Source organism: Crinia signifera, chromosome 6 (assembly GCF_055691185.1).
Source record: "Crinia signifera chromosome 6, ASM5569118v1, whole genome shotgun sequence".
Taxonomy (NCBI): Eukaryota; Metazoa; Chordata; class Amphibia; order Anura; family Myobatrachidae; genus Crinia; species Crinia signifera.
This window is the reverse complement of record NC_139222.1, coordinates 227618342-227644457: the sequence shown is the minus strand read 5'-3', so window position 1 is coordinate 227644457 and position 26116 is coordinate 227618342. Positions and strand designations below refer to the sequence as shown.

General features: G+C 43.5%; 1 protein-coding gene across 1 annotated transcript; it reads left to right on the top strand.

Moving 5' to 3' along the window:
- Positions 1-268: 268 nt before the first annotated feature.
- On the top strand, positions 269-12640 carry LOC146007227 (interferon-induced protein with tetratricopeptide repeats 5-like). Its single transcript, XM_083145586.1, has 2 exons — positions 269-382; positions 10163-12640. The coding sequence occupies exons 1-2, from the start codon at positions 378-380 to the stop codon at positions 11619-11621; spliced, it is 1464 nt and encodes a 487-aa protein (XP_083001712.1). The 5' UTR covers positions 269-377; the 3' UTR covers positions 11622-12640.
- Positions 12641-26116: the final 13476 nt, after the last annotated feature.

Sequence of the window (26116 nt, the reverse complement as noted above, 5' to 3'; positions counted from 1 at the left end):
CTTCGGCGCGACAGGTCACAGTTTGAAGCGGCACAGCGCATTTTACTAGCACCTGGAATCTCCCTGAAACTAGTTTTCAAAAGTAGGCAAGCATGGAGTAAAGAGAGAAATGAAAGTGAAAGAACACAAAACAGAGAAATGAAAGTGAAAGAACACAAAACAGAATCAGAAACTATAGAGGGAGGGTCAAGGAAGAATGGAAAATGTTTTTTGTTTCATTTCTCTCTTTCCACCTCCTCCTAATACTTCCTACAGGATATAAAGAGTATCACAGCAGCCAGAGATACAGTAGTAACCAGTTATTTCCCAGAGCATCGAGGAGATATCCTGTTATCCTACTACAGCGCTGAGATTGTGGTCACACAGAACCTGACAGAATGAGGTATGGTAAATAGAACCAGTTTCCTTTATGATTTTTTCCTCATTTCTGAGTAGTTGTTTTATGTAATATTTTATCATTTTTTACCTAGTTACAGTACTTTTAAATGCCTATATCATGACAGTGATCTGGAAGCAATGTAGAACTTTTTTGATTAATTACATTTAAAAAAAGCTCCAGCCCTGATTCATTGTCAGGTTTGATACAGTTACTGTATTTGTTCTTCGGGAGGCTTTCCACCTAGCAACAGCAGATGGGTTAGGCAGCAAGCCTCCCGAAATTGCTGAGGGAGAGGAAATTAATTTTTTTTCACTTACCTCTCCCTATACAGCTACAGTGCTGCCGGGGGTGCGCGCACATCGTGTCACATGCACGCGCATGTGAGGCGTGAGCGCACCCCCCAGTGCTGGTCAGATTTTTTCTGTCAGCAGACATGGAGGACAGTGTTTCTGTGTCAGCTACAGATACACTTTATACGTCCTCCATGCCTGGCAGTATGAAAGGGGAAAGAGGCCACAAGAGGGCACTGCCTCACTCCCCATCAGGCTCATCCTCTTCTGATGATATATTTATTCCCAAAAAAGAAGAAAAAAGTCAGTCAAAAAGTGGTACAAACTGACTCTTCTGATTCTGAGGTAAATGAGTTTCCTCGGGGGGAGGCAGGGTCGCCCTACACCTCAGGGAGCCCCATTCCACACAGGAAAAGACTAAAAAAGACAGACAAACGTAAGTCTTCTGATGAGGGGACCTGTTCAGATTATATGCCCCTCTTTCCTGGCATTGCCCGTAGCAATACTAAAAAAAGAAGAATGGAGCTGCGCTTTGCAAAATAGTATTCAATTTATTAAAATATAGAATATAAAAGAAAATATACAATTTATCTTAAGTGGCCACTGTGACAGACAAGATGATTATTGCCAGGTCCTGGCAATAATGCTCTGTTAAAAAGTTCCTTATGTTAGGATGTTAGTCTGCATTCACCCTGTTAGTCCATTAATGGTAACATACACTGGTTAGTATGATGATTTGTAATTCTCAAGTTTTGGAAGAGAATGTCCCCCACTCATGTTCACATTTAAGTGGTATATGAATCACTCAACTAAGGGTTTGGTTGCAAAGTGGGGATCCGGCTCTTAGTACCTGTGGATTGACTCTGACCACATTCACTGAAATCTTTCCATGGTCATATTGGAGCCCTATGTTCTCACCAGGTCTGTTCCAGTCACCACTCGCTGTCCCCGTCGCCCTCTATGCGTTTCTCTGCCTTCTCACGTCAGCAGATTACTCAGGAGGTGTATTGCCCGTAGCAGGCAACCTGATAGTGCTCGGAGAAAGCACACCTCCGATACCCATAGCTGGCAAAACTTTCCTGCCCGTAGCAGGCAGCCTGAAGGTACCCGTTCCCAGTATAAAGGGTTACCTATTAAACAGTCACATCACCCCCATTGGGAGCGTAACCCCCCTCCCTCAGTGGATTGGGAGTCGGCAGAAGTAACCAGAACATCAGCTTCTTCGAAATGGGGGGAATATAGGGACATTCAAATGGTTAGAGTGGCTCTTGCAGGGAAGACCAATCCACCTAAGCTATATGCTACCCACTGGGCACTAAAACAAAATTCTGAGGTACAGAAGTTTGCTCAGCTAGCATTCAGAGCAGCACTGATTAAAGAAGACGAAGAAGTTAGTGTTGCGCTCACATACAGGGTTACCAGATGTACCCGCGCTATTTGTGCCTGGTATCGACCCAGCGCTAATGTCCATAGTGGGTGAAAAGAGATAAATGACACCACTGACCGTACTTTAAAAAAGATACAGTACAAAATTGCAGATGCAGCTGGGCCGCTCTTATATGTGCTAGATAAGGCAGAGAGGGAAGGAGAATCTAGTGTCTCCTTAGATGCACTGGTGGCATCTAAAATGGCTCTTCTAAAAGCTATTAGCAGAGCAACACTGATTATAGGCCAAACCTTTAATCATATTACTAATACCCGCAGCTCCAGATGGCTCACTACAGCGGGTCTGGCAGACTTGGCCCCAAAGTCATTAGGATTCCCGAATCTAGATAACGCCAACCTTTTCGGGCCCAAATTTCTAGAAGAGGTGAAAATTCACCATAAGGCACGTAAATCCTTTTCTGACCTCAAAAAAGGGAGTGAACACTTCAAGAGGCCCTTTCCCCAAGGGGGTCGGACTTCGAGACCCGCAGGTCCGTCCCGAGAATACCAGGGCCCGAGAAGAACCCAGACTGGAGGTTTTGGTAACAGATCCGGTGATAACCCCAGAACATCGGCAGGAAATAATTGGAACAGCTCCAAAAGAGGCCGAAATTACGGTAAGTGTACCCACACACCCTACATTTCACAAAACTCTGGGCCAAGCCTATGTGGAATGGGAAAACATTTCCTCAGACAAATGGTTGCTAAAAACAATTCGGCTTGGGCTGAACCTCCCCCTAATTCGGTTCCCACACCAGTTCCGTCAAGTTCCGTGTTCAAGGAATTGCAGTCCTTGACTAGACGAGGTCCTGGCATTAGCCTTGAGCCAGGGAAAAATAGAACCAGCGAACCCAGCACTTTCGGGCTGCACAGGTCACTTGTTCCCTATAGCAAAATAAGATGGCTCTGTAAGACCTGTACTAAATTTCAAAGGCCTAAACAGATACCTACAAACCAAAAGGTTTTGTATGGAAGGCATATCAGACATTCCATACATTTTGACGAGGGACTGCTGCATAAAGATAGACCTGAAAGAGGCTTTCCATTCTATATCGGCCCATCCCAACCACAGACGATTTCACAGATTCATCTGGAAAGAGAGTATATATCAGTGGACTATCATGGTAATTGCCTTTCATGTGCACCCTACACATTTACACGGGTCATGAAGGCGGTAATATCCCACCTGCGTCAGCAGAGCATACTGCGCATCATCTATCTAGACAACATATTACTAATGCACCAGGACATCAACACCTTAATAAAACACAGGGACATAACATTATCTCTCCTATCCATCTTTGGCTTCACTCTAAACACCCAAAAGTCGATCCTCAACCCTACCAAAATGATAACATTCCTAGGGTTCAACCTGGATACCCATTATTTCTCCCTGGCGGTCCCTCCAGAGAAATGGTTAGATACACAGACCTACATCCACAACACATTAAAGAAACGCAGACTAACCCTACGGGATTTAGCTGCAATTATTGGGAAAATGATTGCCATGTCCCCGGGTTTTCGTCATGTTCCCCTTATGTGCAGAGATGCAGGGTCTCCTCAGGTCTCTATTACACGCACATTATACATGGACAGATACGATATTCCTGTCCAGAAAAGCAAAGACAGAGCTGTCCCATTGGAACACTCTTCCTTGTCCTCTGATAGATCCCCCACTGTATATGACAATTACTACAGACGCATCCCTAACAGGATGGGGAGGCTTCTCACAAGACAAAGCAGTCCGGGGAGTCTGGTCGGCAGAAGAAGCCCAGATGTTTATAAACATCTTATAATTGCAGGCAGTGAAACTGGCAATGAAAGCTCTAGTTCCCAATTACATGACGAACACCTGCTTACAGCTGTGCCTAGACAATACGACAGCGGTGTCATACATAAACAGAATTGGTGGCACAAAGTCCTTTTCCCTATGCAGGGAAGCCCTAGAGATTTGGGAATGGGCAACACAAAGGGATATTATCCTGGTGGCATATTACATCCCAGGCCAACTAAACGAGATAGCAGACTCGCTATCTTGCTAAAACATTTCCCTAGACTCAGTGGCTCTAAAAAGCCAACTTTTTCAAAAGATAAGGGAGTCCTTCGGAGACCTAGAAATACAGTAGATCTCTTCGCCAGTCCCACAAACGCCCAAACTCCACATTTTGTATCTAGAATATGGACCAAGGGAGTCTGGAGGATGGATGCGATGTCTTTCCCATGGGCAGACCTTCCTCACCCTTACGCCTTCCCTCCCCCAGCCCTCCTCCTGAAAGTCCTTCAGAAGATCAGGGAGAACCGGGTACCCCATATAGTATTGGTATACCCTGTTTGGCCATCCAGAGTGTGGTTTCCCCTAGTCAACCAACTACAAATAGGCCCCAAGATTCCCCTGGGACTATCCAGGGAATGCTTCCAGGGATCTCCAGATATTCTAGAGACCCTTCCCCAGTGCATGTGGATGGCAATATTACTGGGTTGCTAATAGACCTCACCCTAGCATCACCCACAAGGGCACTAATTAATGCATCCTTAAGACCACGCACTAGATCCAGATACTGTGCAATTATTAAAGAATTCGATCTCTGGAGAGGCCAACGTAGCTTACATACTCGGGGCTCACCCCTCCACTTAGCCCTGGATTTCTTGGCATCTAAATACCAATCAGGGTTAGCCTCAGCTACCATAAGGTCATATGGCTCAGCTTTGACCATTTTGGTTCCTGACCTAACAAATAACAAACTTTACCTCCGACTACTAAGAGGTATCCACCTTTCCAGGCCCATCACACCAAAATATTCTAATACCTGGGACATTGAGCCATTCTTAACCTTCTGGTCTTCCCAGGATACAGTTGATGATATCAGCTTACTTTCCCATAAACTAGCATCCTTACTAGCTCTGGCCATAGCAGCAAGAGGGGCTGAACTAACCCTCATTCACATTGAAGATCCATGGTTGTCACGCACTCCAACAGGATACCATATCATCCTGAAAGGGCTTAAAAAACCTGTTCCTTTAATACCCCAATAGTGGAATTTGACATAATTGAAGATTCCACCGAGCCCAATATTTGTGTATCATCATGTCTAGAATCGTACCTTGCCTTAACGGCACTTGTTAGAGACATCTCTCAGCTATTCATTACCTGTAGAAAACCTTATCATCCCGCTAGACCCTCTACCATCAGAGGGTGGATAGTATCTTCTATGAGGCAAGCGGGTATAGATACAGATCAATTCAAAAGCATTCCCTGCGGGGAGCGACTGCAACTAGAGCAGCTGCTAAATTCATTCCACTGCAATCGATTATGTGAGCAGCAAGATGGTCCTCTGCCCGTACCTTCGTAAAGCATTATTGGAGACCAATCGATCTTCAAAAGATCGAATTTCTCAGAGCAACCACCAGGTATGTGGTAGTCTGCCAAAGCTGCTGTTGCTAGGTGGCAAGCCTCCCGAAGAACAAAACACTAGTTTGCAAGAATCTATGACCTGCAAACCAGATTTGTTCTAGGGAACAGGATTTCCACCTAGCAACAGCAATGGTTTGCACCAAATGTCGCTAGGTCTGGCGTTTCCTCTTATAAATTGGTTGGATACTGAGTTTTTCCTTCTTTCTTCCCATAAGGTGCACCGAGGGACCAAAAAAAGCTGCAAGCAGCTGCCAATAAGGACCAGAAGTAAACTACATCCTACAGTCTGCAGTTAATCTTCATGCTTAACCAGTTTTTACCTGTTTCAAGTTCAGTCCTAAGGAACTCAATCCTTCTTACAGAAGGATCGTCAACCTATCTAGTTAGCCCAGTTACCCAGAAGGGCTGCCGGTTTCAGTTTAATAAACCTTTCTCTGGTTTCAAGGCATTACTGGTTTGTGTTGTTCCTTGCCTAGGTATTTGCCCAGAGTAAAACCAAGTTAGAGGGTCATTATGGGCGGTATTCAATGAGCCTGATTCGCCATGTTTTTATGGCGAATTTGTGCTGTTTGGCGAATTTCTGACTAAAACGGTGAATCACCCTATTCAATGACCACATGGCGAATACATTTCAAGGTTTTTTTCACCATGATTCACAGAGTAGCAATCGCTATCTTTTTATGGTGAAGTGGAATGTGAACTTTTAAAATAAAGTGTTTTGTTTTTTACATTTGGTGTCAAAAAATCAGGAATTTTATTCTGAGGAGGGGCATGCTATTTTTATTCATGTGCTGTAAGCACATGAATATATATTTAATTTAAACATTTTTTTTTTTTTTTTTTTACACAGCAGCCAGCAGGGGGCGCCGGAGCCGAGCCGCTCATTACATATTCATATATTCACTGCACCCGATCATTACGATCGTGTGTAGTGAATATTCGCTCCCCTGCTGGCACCCCCGTGGGGCAGCCTGTGCTGCCTGGCACCCGGGGAGCCCACCTACCCCCCACAAAGTTCTGGGGCAGGCAGAGAGACTACCATCTCTCTGCCTGGCACCGTCCTCAGGCTCCCTGCGGCAATCGCCGCAGGAGCTCATATTCGCCAGTCAGGGGCAGCGAGCCCCTGACACGTTGAATACCGGAGCCCGCCGGCTCCGGAACGTGGCGAATGTGCAGTGAATCCTAAAAAGGATTCGCTGCACCTCGCAGGTATTCTCATTGAATACCGCCCAATGCCTTCTCATATACTTGGAGGACAGGTTGCCACCAGTAAGCTTCCGAATAAATCTGACCAGCACTGTAGCTGTATGGGGAGAGGTAAGTGAAATTTTTTTAATTTCCTCTCCATCAGCAATTTCGGGAGGCTTGCTGCCTAACCCACCTGTTGTTGCTAGGTGGCAATCCTGTTCCCTAGAACAAATCCGGTTTGCAGGTCATAGATTCCTGCAAACCAGTGTATTATATATATATATGTGGCTTAAAGGGGACATTACTGTATTCACTTTATGGTACTGTACTTGTATAATATCTGGGCGCCCGATTTTGTGATTGTATGCCTTACCTTAAGGCATACAATCAGATGCGATGCGACGCGATTTTCGGCAAAATCGCATCGAATCGCATCCAAATCGCATGCGATGCGATCGACGCAATTTTCCATAGGATTCAATGTTAAAAGGGTCCTGTTCATTTCCCCACTATCCAAGTGGGCATAGAGTTGATTTTATAAAGCGTGGCGAGCGCACGCGGATTAAGTGTCGGCACAAAAAAAAGTGAAAAACCCCATGCCGACCTTTTGACTGTCTACCTACCCCATGTTGACCTAATGCTTGTTTCGACCTAATGACCCTGCCGACCTAACCAATCTTCAGTCATGTCGACATTCCTGCATGTCGACCTTCATGCATGTTGACCTACTGGTGTCAACCTAATGCTTGTAGACCTAGTGACCGTATCCCATTCGGATGATACTGTAGGTTGACAATTAATCTGAAACCATTTAATACACATGCACAAGGTTGACATATAAAAGGTCAACACAAGCAAAAGGTTGACACCTTTTTTTTTCTGACTTTCATACTTAACCATCCATAGGAATGGTAAAGTGTGCTAAGCGCAGCAAAGCCTGGTGAGCGAAGCAAGCCATGCAGGTGGAACCAGTTCACTGTTTGGGGGTCTATCTGTTGAAATGTACAAATTGACAAAAAAAAAAACCCTGAAAACTGCATGCCGACCTTTTCATCCATCGACCTTTTGGGTGTGTCGACATTTTCCCCATGTCAATCTTGTGCATTTTGACCTAGACACCGGCAACCTGATGACTATCAAACTTATTATCCACACCCCTAAATTTACCTATTCACAAAAAAGGATCACACCAAGAGCTAAAGCAGTTACCTCAACAAATCCACAAAGATTGTTCCACAGGTGCCAGATCAAATGTGCAAAGTCTTAAACTGAAGTCGATTGTGAAAAATCCTACCAAAGTCTAAGGGATGATGGGGTCAGTGAACGATTGTTGCGGAGAAGAAGATTTTACATTCTGGACAACACAGGTGTGCCTGGAACGTTCAGTGGGGGGGCTTCAGCTGCTGCATGACATCACATGCAGCTGCTGTGACTCAAAATATGACTGCCCCAGTACTACTGAGCTACACTGCACAGCTAAGGAGCAGCCGGTAATGTGCAAGCACATGTATAGCAACGCGCTCACACTATAGCAATGCAATTTTTTACAAAATTACAACTAACCTGAATTAGGCCCTAAATAAATTTCTAAAGCTCCATACACAAATCATTTGATAAGGTGAGTGATAGAGATTTGCAATAAGGTTGCAACCAGGGCCATCTTAACGTATGGGCTCAATAGGCAGCTGCCCAAGGGCCCCCAAATTCTAGAGGCCTTTGAGCTGGGGTAGATTGGGTTGTGGGCATATGTCTCCTGAGCTTCTTGGGAGTGAATAGAGAATGATGCCTGGTCCCTCAGATTGTGAATTACACACAGACAGAGTGACCAGGCAGCATTCTCTTCCAGCTTCCCATCTTGCAGCCAGACACCGAATGGCTGCCAGCATGCTGATTGGTGGATAGCTGGAAGTATCCTACAATCAGACTCCAGCATTCTCTAACAACATTGCATGCATTTAATCTAACTCATGAGATAGATCTCAGGTGGTTAACCCATTATTGATCTTTTCGAATTGGCCATTCTAAAATGCTGCATAGAAAGCATGGTCATTCCATTTCAACTTAGAGCCTAATATTTGTAATTGCACCAACTTGTGACCCATTTATAGAGATTCTTGTCACAGATGTAGGGTTAGCAAGGCACATCAAAGACTCACCGAGAGGTGACACCCAATCCAATTCATACCTCCCAACAGTCCCGATTTTATCGGGACAGTCCCGATTGTCAGGGCCTGTCCCGATGTCCCACCCGCGGGCAGCAGTGTCCCGCAGTGTGGGGGGGCTGTTGGGAGTCCCCCCTGTCAGCTGCTAAGCAGCGGGGAATAAACGCTGTGCGCATGCGCACAGCGTCTATTCCCGCAGCCAGGGGACTGGGGGCATGGCTAGAGGCTCACAGAGCCTCTGGGTCATGCCCCCATAGCGGTAAAATGGGGGCGTGGCCTCACGGAAGAGCCGCGCGTATAGGCCACGCCCCCAAATTAGGCCATGCCCCCGAAAATTTTGCTGCGCCTCCGGCGCGCAGGAGCATCGTCCCGCTTCCAGAACTTCGAAAGTTGGGAGGTATGCAATTTGTATGGTCAAAGGTGCCTCATAGTAGAGATCTGTAGGGGATATAATGTCAAAGCAGGGCCATAACTAGGGTGGTGTGACTTGTGCCACAGCCCAGAGCCCAGAGCAAGGCAGGGGGCACTGTTCAGCAGCACCTATCAATTGTCTGTTTTAAACATTCTCACTTGAAACTCATTGCCTGGCTGACCCATCTACCCCTATTGTCCTTATGGTTAACAGTTCAGATGTTATGATCGATGGCATCTAATGACATAGAAGGTTGTAGTACAGCATCTACAGTCCCTCTACAGTCATACACAGGGATGTACACAAGGGAATGGCATTGTAGCGGCACTGGCAAAGTTGCGCCAGCTGCCAAAAGAAGCATCTGCATCTACCTATGAACAAGGACTCTAGTTCCTTGTGAATCCTATGCTTTGTGTAGCACGGTAATGTCAATTTAAGTCATTTCTAACATTTAATTATCTCAATAAACATTGTTGAAAATTTCTTTAGACTCTTTGTGCAAATCCATTTATTTTCCACAATGTCTGTTTTACTACATTGCTGCAGAGCCTTTGTAGCAAAACATAAATGTGGATTAAGCTCACAGCTTTGGCTCCATGAAATAATTTTGCAATTTACAGCTACAGTATATAAAGTATTTTTATTTGGCAAACCCATTAGGCATTTGCCCTAATATAGTTTTGGATGGTTGGTGTAAATGTCAACAGCATCAGCAATATACAGTATGTGGGGAGCTGAAGAAGTCAAAGCAATTCTTTTAAATTGATCTATGGAAAATGCATTTAAAATTGAAGTGAATGATCTGCAATTTTGTGTATCAGATTGACATTTGTTGCCATGAGTGTGTTAACCAATCTACTAATACTAACCACTGCCCTTGTTTTCTTACTATAGCGAGCTTCCAGAGATCAACCTGAAACCACACCTTCTACAGTTGAATTGCCATTTCACTTGGGGGCTCCTGGGAAAGGATATCGATATTGATGAAATAGAAGAACAGTTGTACAGCCAGTTGACATTTTTGGTCACTAAGAACAAATACATGGTGTACAATCTACTGGCCTACATGATGCACCTTAAACGTGACTACACAAAAGCCATTGCCAATCTGGAGGAGGCGGAAGAAAAGATAAAGGAGAACTATCCAGATGGACCAGACAGGAAGTATCTGGTGACATTTGGGGACTTCGCCTGGGTGTATTACTACTTAAAGCGATATGAAGAGTCTCAGAAATACATAGATAAGATAGACCAAATTAATAAAGAACTACAACTTTCCCCAAATGACAGTAAACTCACAGCTGAGATTTATGGGGAACAAGGTTGGTCATTGCTGAAATTTTGTGCGCAATATTATGAAAAAGCTAAAGAATGTTTTGAGAAGGCTCTTGATCTAGACCCTGAAGACCCAGAGTGGAATACTGGCTATGCAACAGCAGTTTATCGATTGGAGGGATTTCATGGCAGAAAATGTAGTGCTTCAGAATGCAAATCGCTACCATTGTTGCAACATGCTGTAGAGCTAAATCCTAAGGATCCAGTGGTGAAGGCACTTCTTGCATTGAAGTTACAAGACCTGGACAGAGCCAGTGAGGGAAGACAATATGTGGAGAAAGCTCTTGATCAAGCTCCAAACCTTCCATATCTACTGCGCTATGTGGCAATGTTTTACCGAAGAGCTGAATTGGTGGATGAAGCTCTGCATGTTCTAAATAATGCACTAGATCTTATGCCTTCTTCTGGATTTCTATATCACCAAATAGGATTATGTTACAAAAAAAAGGTAACTGAGAAAAAGAAGATGTTTGGAAAGATGTACAACCGAAGTAGACAAATGCACACAGGAGAAATTGATGAACTCATCCAAAAAGCCTTATTTCACTTCGAAAAAACACTGGAATACAAGAAGACATTTGTATACGCATACACAAATCTAGCTGAAATGTACAGTGCAGCAAAGGAATATAGGAAAGCAGAAGATACATTTAAAAAGGTTTTGTCATTTCCAAATCTTATAGATCAAGAGATACAGCAGATCCACCTCAACTATGGACGTTTTGAAGAATATTCCAAGAAATCTGAAAGTGAAGCAATAAAACATTATAAAAAAGGCTTCCAGATAACCGATCCAAGCAGAGACCGAGATGACTGTGAGAGAGCTTTAACAAGACTAGCGCAAAGGAAGATTCAGCGTGACCACAGAGATGCTCTGGGGTTTGGTTTGCTTGGATTTGTCCATAAGATTAATGGGAAAACCTCAGAGGCAATTGAATGTTATGAAATAGCCTTAAAATATGACCCTTACAATGAGGAATATCTGAGCGATCTCTGTGAGCTGAAGTTGAAGATTTAAAAAACTAAACTATTATAAGAATAATATTATAGGAGTCATTCAGAGTTAGGAGCATGGACTCCAAATTTACATGTGTTCCAATTAAGTGGTGAATATGCAATCTTTTTGCATCCATGTTAAATACATAATTACTGGGCAACTTAACGTACAATATATTTAACATGTAAGTTAAAATACAGCCACCAAACAATGAGGCTTTCTACATGTTCACCGCGACCCCCCAAGTTACATCCATTTCAATAGAAAATGGGCAGGATGTGGGTGCACTGTGAACATCCTGAGAGAGCAGGCATCTATAGGGCAAATACTGTATCCTTTGCATGCTACACACATGTATCACCCTCCTATATTTTTGTACTTCATCTTAGAGATTGGCTAGGCCACTTTTCCTCTTCGAACTACTGGGGCCTAATTCAGAAATGAACCTGATGGTCCTTGGGGCTCAGTTTCCGGCAGTGAAAATGCCAGGGGTTTAGAAGATAGACTCTGCAGTGGCGAACGCAGGATTGTTAGAGGGGGGTTTCCAAATTTATTCCAAAATCTCCCACTCTGCAGCGCAAAGGAGTTAAGGCCCATACACACTGGGCAACTTTGAGCTGAAAGTCGCTCAAAACAGCATGTTTGAACGGCTTTCATCTCAAAGCTGGCCAGTGTGTATGCCCCAGCGATGAGCGGTGAGCACTGCTGCGGGCTCCTGCATCATCCTTTGAGGATGGCTTTGCATAGCGCTGCACTATGCAAAGCCGTTCGCACCCTGCTGCCGGTGCTGGGCAGGGGGAAAACCAATCAGTATGTATGCACTGAGCGGCTTTCCCCCCATCGCTGAAAATGATCATCGCTGTCCATACATGCTGGGCATAGTCGCCCAGTGTGTATGGACCTTAAGTAATGGGAGTCTGTGGGAGTGGTAACAGCCCTGAAAATTGGTATTTTTATACACTGGATACTGTATGGAATACAGCATTAATATTTAACAGTACAGACGGTCTATAGTATAGGCTAGGCTTTTCCAAATTATGTCCGTCCAGCTGTTGTAAAACTAAAAGTCCCATCATGCTTTGTTACAGTTTTGCTATTAGGGATGCTAAAATTATAGCAAGGCATGCTAGGATGTGTAGTTTCACAGCAGCTGGAGGGCCACAGTTTGGACATGCCTGGTATAGGCTATTTCAAACAGTTAAAATTAGATAAGTGGTCAGGAAAAGGTTGAACATATAATAAATACACAAACATACTAGAACCAGTACTGCACTTTCTAATCTCACAATCTCCCACTTCATGGTAAGGCTCCGGTCTCTTCCTCTCTGGTCCATTGCAATATTTGAGGGCTCAGATCCGCACATACAGTAAATGTGGTAGAAGAAGCTGGTACACTGGGCATATGCAGCAGCTCTGCACTGTCCCTTACACTGCATGATGTGGTGGCAGCTCTGTTGATCATATTATATAAAGGCTATTGTTGTCATAATTGAAGGCACTTGCCAAGAGGAGGGGGGTTTCCAGGCAACCAGAAACCCCCCTTGTGTTTGCCTATGCTCTGATATCCAAAGGACCACTAATTATTTATTTTATTTATTTACAGTTTCTTCTATAGCGCAGCAGATTCCGTTGCACTTTACAATAGTAGACAGTGATAGAACAAACTGGGTAACAACAGACAGACTTGGAGGTAGGAGGACCCTGCTGCAAGCTTACAATCTATAGGAACAAAGGAGGGAAACACAAGGGCAGGGAAACACAAGGACCACTATTTTTAACATGAAGAATTTACTCTACATTATGTGCACTTTACTTTATTGTTACGTTTACAAAAATTCAACTGCTCCAATCATCTGTATATATATATGTCTAATGTCAGGGTGTCTCCGAAACACTGCCATCTGTTGGCAGCGAGTGAAACTACATTGATTTCTCTCTCACACATGCACAAAGGCAGAGGCAATCACAAGGTAGCAGACTAGCTTTCGAAGCATTAGCTTTGAGCGGGCTTATTAATAATACATATTTATTAAAAGGTTTTGCATATGTTTCATTAATAATAATAATAATAATAACAATAATAATAATGATGATGATGATTGTGCCATTGATATCATTACAATTGTAATACAATGTGTTATGTTAATATACAACAATAAAGTATTCAATATGATTTTATTTTGTCTGTGGAAATAACTTTTCTAGATACTGTAACTACACCTAAGGCCTCTGAATTTATAATCCAGCATTTTATTAAATTCAATCATAGGAGCTGGAACAGGGGTTGAAAGTGTTCTACTCGTACCCCACAAATATTTCAGAGGTGCCAGTTAAAGGAAAGGATTGGGCCCTGGGACGCAATAGGGCCACCCTCTGCAGTTAATATGGGCAGGGTGAGGATGGATTTATGCCACCTCCTTCTTCCCAATAGCCCTTCCCCACCTGTCTTTTGGGCACTAATCCCTCCTGCAATCACCTCCAACTCCTGCAGCATGTATAAAATTCCACAAAAGAGCGCTGCCGGTTCTCAATAATGAATCTCCTTGAATGATTCAATGTAAAAAAAAACTTTATATGAATAAAATTAATTTGATTTCTCACCAAATTGCAATCATTTGTCTCCTTCAATTCAGGCAATTTGAATCATCATAATGATAAGCACAAGAAAATACACAAAATTACATAAAAACATATACATTTAACATAAGAAAATCTATCATAAAAAGCAACACTATTGCAACAATGTTTGATGAGAACAGTGTATCAACACACAAACATTTTCTCCTTCAAAGGCAGACAGATTATGAACTGCTTGTTCAGGTGGTATCCGGACTCCTCTGCCAAAAGTGTTTCCCACTAATATTTAAAACATAACTTTTAATTAAATAATAGTAATACCTCAAATATTCTGCATTCCTTTAATAGCCAAATCAGTGAATATCGAGAAGAAATAAAGTGATCGAAAATAAATCACTGAATCTTTTTCCTTCATTTTTTTGTATATCTGATATTTCCCTATGAGGTAGTTATGAGTCTTTAAATGGGTGATTTTAACTTGTATTTATTGTATTTGCAATAATGTTCACTTTTTTTAAATGAAGATAATGCGCCAAATATAATAGGGTGTGAGAATCAGAAAGTGAGTGATTTTGGGAGAGGTTTCCCATGTCTTTAAAGTTGCAATCATTTACAGTACACTGAAAAAAACAGGTTGCTTTTGCCATGTAAATGATTGCTGCTTTTTTAAAAAACTCTCAAAATCTCTCACTTTGGGTCAAATGTATCAAACTTCTAAAAGTGATAAAATGAAGAGTGTTAAACAATCAGCCAATCTGCTGCTAACTGCCATGTTACAGGCTGGGTTTGAAAAATGACAGGTAGGAGCTACAGATGTAACCGGGCTCATCTTTGCAGGGGATGGCGATTCTAGGGCGCCGCGCATGAGAGGCTTGCACCCCCCATGGCAATGGAGCTTGCCAGGGGTTCCCGTTGCTTCCCCCGTCATCGCCGCTCGTCCCCCTCGCTGCCCGACACCCCGCCCCCCCCCCCCAAATGGGCAGCATCTCGCTGAAGCGGAGATGGGCAGGGAGACGCTGCCCAGCCGCCGTGATACTGGGACACGCATCCTGGTCTCTATCGCCGGTGCTCGCCAGTGAAATCAGCAATTATTTACATTTCAAAATCAAACTGGTTTTGCAGTGGAAATGATTATTGCTTTAAAAAAAAAAACCTGGAGATTCTTACCAAATCTCTCACTTTCTGAATCTCTCATCCGATTAAATTTCCCCTTTGGGGGGTATTCAATGCAGGGTCATGACTGTCGGGCTGTCCTGTTCTTGGCCGGCTCGACACTGAATCGGCAGCTGGGATTCAATGTCCCGCCTGCTGGACGCCAAAAAGGGGGGCATGGCCGTGAGATGCAGACGGAAATAGTCAAGCTGTGGCCGGGAGCTCGTCAATTCCCAGCCGTTCTCGGCAGAATGTGACCGACTGCTTGTAAAGTCGGGCACGTTCTGCTGAGATCCCTGTTCAATGCTGTTGGGAAAGATAGCATTGCATAGGGCCCCGTTGCTATTTCCCCCATCGGGAATAGCGACGGGAGATTGAATACCCCCCTTTGTCTCATAAACCTTCCTATTCCTGCTGCTTATATTACATTATTATATTATATTACAGTATATGTTCAATATTTGACTTTAGGTACTTGTGTAGTATCACTGCGCCCATCGAATCGCAGACCATAAGGCATGCGATGCGATGTGATATCGTGTGATGTTCCCCAATGTCATACAATTTTTAAATTGTATGGCATTGTATATGGCATACAATGCCATACAATGTGATGGCATGCGATTATAACTTGTATAAGCACCCTAATAGGTGCTTACAATGTTAAATGCACCCCCACGCCACCCCCACTATGAACGTGAATCCGAAGCGTGGCGAGTGCAGCGATTCCGCGAGCGGCGGCGGTACGTGTCCTCCGACCTTTTCATACCCCCACTATCCACGTCGGCGTGGAGTTGATATTATAAAAGCGTGGCGAGGGCAGCGAGCCCCGCGAGGGGACGCGCATAACTTCACAGGTATACGCGTCCCCTTGTGGGGATCGCTGCACTCGCAGCGCTTCAAGCTCGGTGGCTCGCTGCGCTCGCCACACGTTATAAAATCAACTCCACGCCGACGTGGGTAGTGGGGGTATGAAAAGGTTGCAGCAGGGCCCTCCTACCTCCAAGTCTGTCTGTTGTTACTCGGTTTGTTTTATCACTGTCTACTATTGTAAAGCGCAACGGAATCTGCTGCACTATATAAGAAACTGTAAATAAATTAATAAATAAGGGAAAAGTTCTGAGATCTGTATCAGAAGAAATGGCACTGACAGGTCGGCCACCAAGTCTGGATTTAACAGCTTGTGATTTTTTCCTCCATTTAATTTCATTACTTCATGCATTGACTGTACACATAACAACGTGAACTGAAGGTCATGGTTGCCAATGAGTATACAGAACAACAACAACCTTGTAGCATGTACAGACCCCGTCTGCTTCTTTTAATAGCACAGTTTCACTTTTTTCACCTTTAGTTTTAATATTTCACTGTAAAAGGTCTTTTAACAATATACAGTATATTCAAAAATGTGTCATTATGTTTGATCATTTCTGTGTGTGCACCAAAATTACAAGTTTGCTTTCAGTAATATTGAGTTACCATCAGTGGCGGCTCCAGAGCAGGGGCGGCAGCACAGTTCTAAATTCTAATATGGGAGCCACACCAACTGCCACCAACCACCATTCCAAACTGACTAACTGGCAGTTGGTGTGGTTCCCCTATTAAAGTTATGGACTTTGCTGCATCCCCTCCTCTGGAGCAGCCACTGGTTACCATATTGTCCTTGGCAGCATCCCCACAGATGATATACCTTTATTCCAATGGGATATGGTCAAATTCACTTAGGTCGACAGTCATTAGGTCAACAGGTGGGAAGGTAGACAGGTGTCTAGGTCGACATAGGTGAAGGTCGACAGGTGTATAGGTCGACATATGACAAGGTCGACGTGTTTAGGTCAACATAGCGTTAGGTCGACATGGGTTAGGTCAACAGGTTGGACTTAATGACTGTTTGTTTATCACTCTCCATTTTCTCTCTTTTGAAGCTTAGTGTATATGGCCCTGTGTGAGAACATGTTACATGAACATGGAGAACTAATTAGCATCCTTATGTGCCGAACATGCAATCAATGGGAAAAAACGGAAAAATTACATATTCAGTATATGAGCTACAGTATTTTGACAAATCAAAGTATATTTTGTCATTTTAAGGTTAGATATAATTCATAAAAGGTTTAATTATTACAAGTCTGCTCTCATTTTGTATTTTGTTCATTTAAACTTTTAACCAACTCTAATTATGTCTAACTTTATAGAGCTGTTTGTGTGAGATTGGCTAAATCTGCCCCCAATACCTCCTGGCCTCAACTATCCCTATTATATACAATGAAGTGATGGCGGCTGATGAGCTTGTTTGCAGTGAGCTTCCAGGCTGCGTGGGGATTGAAATCAGTGAAGCTGGGAGGGAGGTGGTGATGACCATGTGCTGGACTAAGCTCACTGTGGGAGCGGCTTTTGTTACCCACCGAAATGAGGTTCCATGGCCACTTTCCGATCTGCCCGATAGTGTCCTGATACTGTACATTGCAGGTCAACTAGCGGTGTAACATCCAATGTGGGCAGAGTGGAAAACAATAGGGGGGAATTTACTATGAATACTATTACAAATCAATACGACTTGCTACGGACGTATTTTTAAAGAAATACGATTTGTACATACATGTAGGGCAGATTTACTAAGCTGCCCTATTTACGAATTCGTATTTGGCCGATGACGTAGCCAGTCGTATTCTGGCCGATGTCAATCTCCAGTCCCCGGGAGGCATTGGTCCACCCACGCACCCATGGGAATGCCCAGTGTTATCATGGGGTTGCCCATAAAACGCCAGGCGATTATGCAAGTCGCCAAAGCCATTCGCATAATAGTCCCCAAAACATCGGGACAGGACAAATTCACTATATAGCAAGTCAAGTATAATCACCCCCAAATTTTTATTAAAACAGTGTATTTAAAGTGTATTTACAGTAATTATGCTACATAGATGCTCATTCAGCCTCAGGGACTCGGTGGGGAAATGTATGCCGTGCTTAGCCCACTCTTATGGAACTAAGCTTGGCAAACATTTCCCCACTGAGTCCCTGGGGCTGAATAAGCATGTACATAGCATGATTACTGTACAATACGGTGGCGGGCTGAGAATGATTGACTATGTAGCATACTGTATTTACAAAAAGGTAACGTAGTACTTGGACTATATTATTGGACTGCATTTCATTGGAGACCTCACGCTTGTGCAATGGTGCTTTTCAAATGCAACATCTGGTGGATGAACATAAGCATTACACTCCCCGGCAATGCATACACCACACTAGCCTGATTGCGCAGTGCTTCGCCATGCTGAGACATCCCTCATCTGTTGGGCCAACCGCGATAGGCAGGACAGATGAGCGTGGTTACATCTGCATGTTTTATGGCCAGCTTCAAACAAGCTGCCAGTAAAGGATCATACACACTAGGTGATTTTGAGCTCAAAATTGCCTTGTCTATTGCTCGGCAATGAGCAGTGAGCGCTGATGCGCGATCTCACACCGTGACTGGCCGCCACCGTTCGTCGGTCTAATTTATTGGCAATGTTTTGTTGGTGCGCATGCGCTTAAACATTTCTGCGCAAGTGCAGCCTCTTTGTGCGAAACAAGTGAGTCGCATTAATTATTCGCCGGCCCATTCGAACGGGGAAATGCCGGCGGGGGGCATGGGGCGGCGGGGATTGGTAGTGTCTATGGCAGTGGTTCCCAAACTTTTTTGCATCACGGCAGGCTAGATTATCAGAATATTTGTCAAGGCACCCCTAGGTGCAAAGTTTGCTACCAAGAATTTCAGAAAACAATATTAAATTAAATAAGTTATGCTTATATGTCATCCTCAGGTCCAGTTATGTGGTGAGGGACATAATTCACTTCTGTTTATCCACATATTTAAAAACTGGAAGCCACAAGCACTGATTTTGCCTATTACATTGACCATAAATAATTTGAATCGGTTCTGGACAACCAAACTGAGGCACCCCAGCAAGTGCTCCGAGGCACCCCAGGGAGCCTAGGCGCACAGTTTGGGAACCACTGGTCTATGGGAACACCCAGGCTTTCATGGGCATCCCCATGAAAACGCTGGTCATTCCCATGCTAATGGCACCATGAAGCAATCTGACGAAGGGCGTTCCCATGGTAATGGCGCATACAAGGGTGCCACAAAACTGAGTGACCGGAGGGGGATGTTTTGCGAGCGCTGTAGAAGTCATTCGATGGTCGGTGACCATTGAATGATTTTTGCCCTGCACGCAAACTCCGAATTAAAGTTTATGCAAAACATCCATTCACATGCTTGCGGGTGAAATCGGCGTGCATGCGGCGGACATTCATGCGGGCAGCGTTTAATTTCGCAGCTTTGCGAGTCAACCAGAATGAGGGCCAATGTGTATGTACTGAGCGATTTTCCAGCCAGCGGTTTTCACGATAGCCCAGCATACATACTTGGCAAAAATGGCCAGTGTGTATGCACCTTAAGATTTACAGTTTGTTCGTCACTGGTGATAGAGTATAGATATGATTCTCACCTTTTATATACATATAAGGTTTAAGTTTTATATATGTTATTCAGAACTATCACTGTCCCTTTAAGATGTATTTTCCTTAAAATGCTTCTAGCAGAACAGATTTTAATTTCAGCATAAAATGGAAAAGTTTGAGGTGATTTCAAGAGATGTTACCAAGGCCAGAAGATATTGCACCTGCGACATGAAGATAGCGTTTTCGAATGTTTTGAGAATCAGAAGGAAGAGGCAAAGTTACTGCTTGCTTATCAACATTGATCCAATTATTTCTATTATAAACAAACTTATATTTTGACATCTTATTAAAAAGTGTGAATTTATTGCTTTAGCTTAAAACTTCAAAAGAAATATTTAATGAGCAATGACGTGGATTGCATTCCACATTTTTGGTATAACTATGAGCACCCTAAGATTAAACTTCAGATCACTGTCTGACTAGCATACTCCATTGGTGTGTGTGTGTGTCATTTCAACTGGTCTCCGGCCGTCACTTAGAAGATGAATCCTCTGGCTGACATCGAAGGTTGATAAGTATAGCTGAACCCTATCAGTTGGGGGCGAGTCCGGTATATTCCATCATCTCTCCACCTGACAACAATCTCCTTTGATCTCTCAGGAACCGCTGAACAAAAAAACGGTAAGTGAGAATAAATGTGTAGATTTCTACCTGCTCACTGGTTCAGCGCTTCTTGTGTGTATCTGTGGAATGTCAGTTGGGAGGATCAGAGAATATCTCAAAAAACCCAATGTCAGTCAGAAGAAATTCTCTTTAAGGTAAATACTGTAAAGTGTTATATGGATAAAGTAGATTATGATGCTTGTAAATAATTTGAATTATTTTATAATCAGAGGGGTGTATGTAGACAGTGTATCTGTGTTGTTGTTTTTTAGAATATAGATCTGTGGTACCATGTTTAGTAGCAAGTACAAGTACTAAAGTATCATTTGGTAATGTAGAAAATTATAATGAAGTACACTGCATAATAGGCTATCATTTAAAAAGGGAATTGTTGGAACAATGCATTGAAGATGATTGCTCTAATATCATAACCTATTGGCCCAGGAATCATATAGTCCCAGGTTTAAAACCCATTTGTCAGTATAGTATTAAGAAGCTGCCACATACTCAAGCAGCAGATGAAAAAAAAATGCATTTTTTGTCTTGAGAACACTAAAAGAAAATTCAAATAACTGAACTGTTTGAAATCATGACTATCTGTACATTATTGTTTATGGTTCTTATCTTCCTGGGATATGTGGGATACATTTTAGCAAAAGGATTTATGGGCATTAAGAAACTTCTTGGTGAAACTGAAAATATACAGTTGTATGAAGTCTGCTAAATGATATATGCTCCACACTGCCACTGCTATTTTCACTGTATGTATTGTTGATATTTCTATCACTATTCTTTTGAAGAATGCTACACCTGTCATAACAAGTGTGTTACTGCGAATGGTGGATAGACTTTCTTGCAATTATTGTATAAGCTTTATTGTAATTCAGAAACAGGGTAATAATTTGCCACATTTTGTAGGGGTTTTGCCAAAAACAGTGGGACCAGGGATTTATTGGGAATACCTTACCAGATTTTATAAGCCAATTTGGGGTACTATAATTCACAGATATGAGTCTATGACTGCCATAGTTGGTTCACATACCAATAATTTGGATGTATTGTGGAGATTGTAATTTGGCTATAATTGTGGGAACACATTGTGCAAATGCAGGTGACCTATTAGCAGTAATAGGAACAACCTGGTTTGAGGTACTGACATATCCCACTACACAGAAAAATGGGACAAATATCACCCTCACTCATTTGTACAATATCAAATATAAGACACATATCAGTCCTATCACCCAGGCAAACTGACCAGCGCACTCAGACAGGGAAAGGAAACCCCAGAGAAGTAAAGGTAACATTACAACACTACATGGTGGATCGGGGGAGGACATTCATACGTGCCTGCCTGGCTGGCTGCACAGGGAGTAAGGCAAAAGAACAAATAGACAGGAGAACCAGATTTAATTGTCCAGCCTGCACAGCAAATATACTGTTGTAAACACAAAAAAGAAGCAAAAGGAGGAATATTTGTGGGAGAAACAATTGCTAACTCATACAGCAAAATAACCATTTTAAAAGGCACCCACATTGATAACCCATTACACTCCTGCTGTATGGAGGATATACCTGGCAAAAATTACTAGAACAGAAGGAAGCAAAATACCCCACTGGTCCTTTACTCTGCCCACTGACAGACATTAAAGCTTCTCTTGGGGAAAGAATTACAGGAATACTGACTAGAGCAGGTCTCCTGTAAACTTAAAGATACAGTACCTCCATAAGGTGAAGGAGATACTGACCAGAACAGGTCCCCAAGGAGAGGACTAAAAGGATACATATACTCCCATACAGTGTACTCACATAAGGTACTGTAAACTAATACATCTAATTCGGTCTCCCATGAGGATTCTCACATCAGTGTGAGGGGAGATAAGGTAGGGTTCCGTGTATACAGTCCATAAACCTCCATAAGATCTCCCATAAAGGATTCTCACATCAGTGTGAGGGGAGAAAAGGCCATAAGGTCTCCCATAAAGGTACTCACTTCAGTGTGAGGGGAGAAAAGGTCATAAGGTCTCCCATAAAGGTACTCGCTTCAGTGTGAGGGGAGAAAAGGCCATAAGGTCTCCCATAAAGGTACTCACTTCAGTGTGAGGGGAGAAAAGGCCATAAGGTCTCCCATAAAGGTACTCACACCAGTGTGAGAGGAGAAAAGGCCATAAGGAGAGGATAAAGTCATGGGAGCACGGTCTAGAAAGATGTCACGGCCAGACAAACCCATAGATGTCATTAGGCAGCATGAGGGGGAGAAGGCACTAAAATGAATAAAAAAGGTTTTTAAAAGAGCTGGCTTTCCGCCAGAGGGCAGTTTACATGTCGACAGTTGGGAAAAATGTGCTTCCTGTAATAAAAATTGTATAGCAAAACATAAATGCAGTGACCAGGTGACCATTTGGATAACAGCAGCTAAAGAAATAGAGACAGGAAATCAGGAAAAATTGGATAATGACAACCCATTACAATTAATACACACTGTGCAGCACATAATACCAGGGGCACCACCAGCACTTCTAGGTGCACCAATGAGAGAGATAGAAACAGCATCATCTCCACCACCATCCTATGTCCATGCACTTACACAGATCATTACATAGGTTTATGCAAACAAAAAATGACTCACAGAACTATTGTAGATTGATATTTTTGTCTGGTGTCCTTTAACCCCTTGAGTGGTGGGTTTTGCTGGGGCAGGACAAACCTACCAGGGCAGGTTTATCCTGCCCCAGCAAAACCCACCACAAGACAGCTGGAAGGTCCCCCTTTTGCTCCGGCGTTAGTACGCCGGAGCTTCCCTGCAGCCGCTCAGCATCTCATCCTTCAGCCGCGGCGCCTGTCACATTCTGCAGTGACGTCGGCGGCAGGCTGGGGGATGTTCGCGGCTCGGGAGGACTCGGGTTACTGAACTGTCCCGAGTCCCCCCGAGCCGCCCGAACATCCCCGAGCCTGCCGCCGACGTCACTACAGGTCAGATGATTGGTGGCCGGCGGTGGGGAAGCTCCGGCGTACGATCGCCGTGTACGCCGGAGCAGAGGGACCCGGGGGGGCAACAAGAGGGGTGGGGAGGGGCTGACCGAGGGGGGGGGACACCCCTAAGGTAGTGCGCCAGTGGTGCTCCGATGGAGACACCACTGGCGCGCACCTACAGTACATAGTGGTATGCCCGGAGATTTTCCGGGACAGCCAGCTGTGGCAGCGCAGCTGAGCCCGGAAAATCTCCGGGCATACCACTTAAGTGGTTAATAGGGAGAACTGCTGATTGGTGATTTCATTGTTCAAACATTTATACTATTGCAGTTATCAAAATAAGGTTTGTGTTTATTTTAATTATTTTCTAAAAATGCGTCCAAATCTTAACCCCTTCCTGACAGAGCCAGTTTTTGCGTTCCTGACAGAGCCCTTTTTTTCAAATCTGACATGTCTCACTTAAGTGGGGATAACTTTTTTTTGCTTTTACTTATCCCAGTGATTTTGAGATTGTTTTTTCGTGACACATTGTACTTCAAATTAGTGGTAAATTTGGGTCGATACAGTCTGTGTTTTTTTGTGAAAAATACCAAAATGTCGTAAAAAAATGGAAAATTTAGCAATTTGCAAAACCACAGGCTTCATAATAGAAGGAGCACCTACTTGATTTCGGAGCCTTCTTTTTATGAGATTATTTTTTAGGCACCATGTAGGTTTCTAGGCACCATAAGATGCTAAAAGTTAGGAACCCCTCCACAAGTGACCCCATTTTGCAAACTACACCCCTCAGGGAATTCATCTAGGAGTATAGTGTACATTTCAAACCCCCAGGGGTTTCACCAATTGTGGTACAACTGGGCAGTGAAAATGAAAAATTATTTTTTTTACACAAAAATGCAGTTCTGGCTCCAAATTTGTCATTTTCAGAAGGTATGAAGGAGACAAAGCACCCCAAAATCTGTGCCCCAATTTCTCCCGAGTACGGCAATGCCTCACATGTGACCAAAAAATACCAGTTGGGTGCATGGCAGGACTCAGAAGGGAAGGAGTGATTTTTGGATTTTGCAGCTCAGATTCTGGTGGAATTTTGGTGGGTGCTATGTCGCATTAGCAAGACCCCCCAAGCACCAATACAGTGGAACCCCCCCACAAGTGACCCCATTTTGCAAACTACACCCCTCAGGGAATTCATCTAGGGGTATAGTGTACATTTCAAACCCCCAGGGGTTTCACCAATTTTGATACAAGTGGGCAGTGAAAATGAAAAATTACATTTTTTTACACAAAAATGCAGTTCTGGCTCAAAATTTTTCATTTTCACAAGGAATGAAGGAGAAAAAGCACCCCAAAATCTGTGCCCCAATTTCTCCCGAGTACGGCAATGCCTCACATGTGACCAAAAAATACCAGTTGGGTGCATGGCAGGACTCAGAAGGGAAGGAGTGATTTTTGGATTTTGCAGCACAGATTTTGGTGGAATGAATGGTGGGTGCTATGTTGCACCAATACAGTGGAACCCCCCCACAAGTCACCCCATTTTGCAAAGAACACCCCTCAGGGAATTCATCTAGGGGTATAGTGTACATTTCAAACCCCCAGGGGTTTCACCAATTTTGATACAAGTGGGCAGTGAAAATGAAAAATTACATTTTTTTACACAAAAATGCAGTTCTGGCTCAAAATTTTTCATTTTCAGAAGGTATGAAGGAGAAAAAGCACCCCAAAATATGTGCCCCAATTTCTCCCGAGTACGGCAATGCCTCACATGTGACCAAAAAATACCAGTTGGGTGCATGGCAGGACTCAGAAGGGAAGGAGTGATTTTTGGATTTTGCAGCTCAGATTCTGGTGGAATTTTGGTGGGTGCTATGTCGCATTAGCAAGACCCCCCAAGCACCAATACAGTGGAACCCCCCCACAAGTGACCCCATTTTGCAAACTACACCCCTCAGGGAATTCATCTAGGGGTATAGTGTACATTTCAAACCCCCAGGGGTTTCACCAATTTTGATACAAGTGGGCAGTGAGAATGAAAAATTACATTTTTTACACAAAAATGCAGTTCTGGCTCAAAATTTTTCATTTTCAGAAGGTATGAAGGAGAAAAAGCACCCCAAAATCTGTGCCCCAATTTCTCCCGAGTACGGCAATGCCTCACATGTGACCAAAAAATACCATTTGGGTGCATGGCAGGACTCACAAGGGAAGGAGTGATTTTTGGATTTTGCAGCTCAGATTCTGGTGGAATTTTGGTGGGTGCTATGTCGCATTAGCAAGACCCCCCAAGCACCAATACAGTGGAACCCCCCCACAAGTGACCCCATTTTGCAAACTACACCCCTCAGGGAATTCATCTAGGGGTATAGTGTACATTTCAAACCCCCAGGGGTTTCACCAATTTTGATACAACTGGGCAGTGAAAATGAAAAATTAAATTTTTTACACAAAAATGCAGTTCTGGCTCAAAATTTTTCATTTTCAGAAGGTATGAAGGAGAAAAAGCACCCCAAAATCTGTGCCCCAATTTCTCCCGAGTACGGCAATGCCTCACATGTGACCAAAAAATACCAGTTGGGTGCATGGCAGGACTCAGAAGGGAAGGAGTGATTTTTGGATTTTGCAGCACAGATTTTGGTGGAATGAATGGTGGGTGCTATGTTGCACCTATACAGTGGAACCCCCCTACAAGTCACCCCATTTTGCAA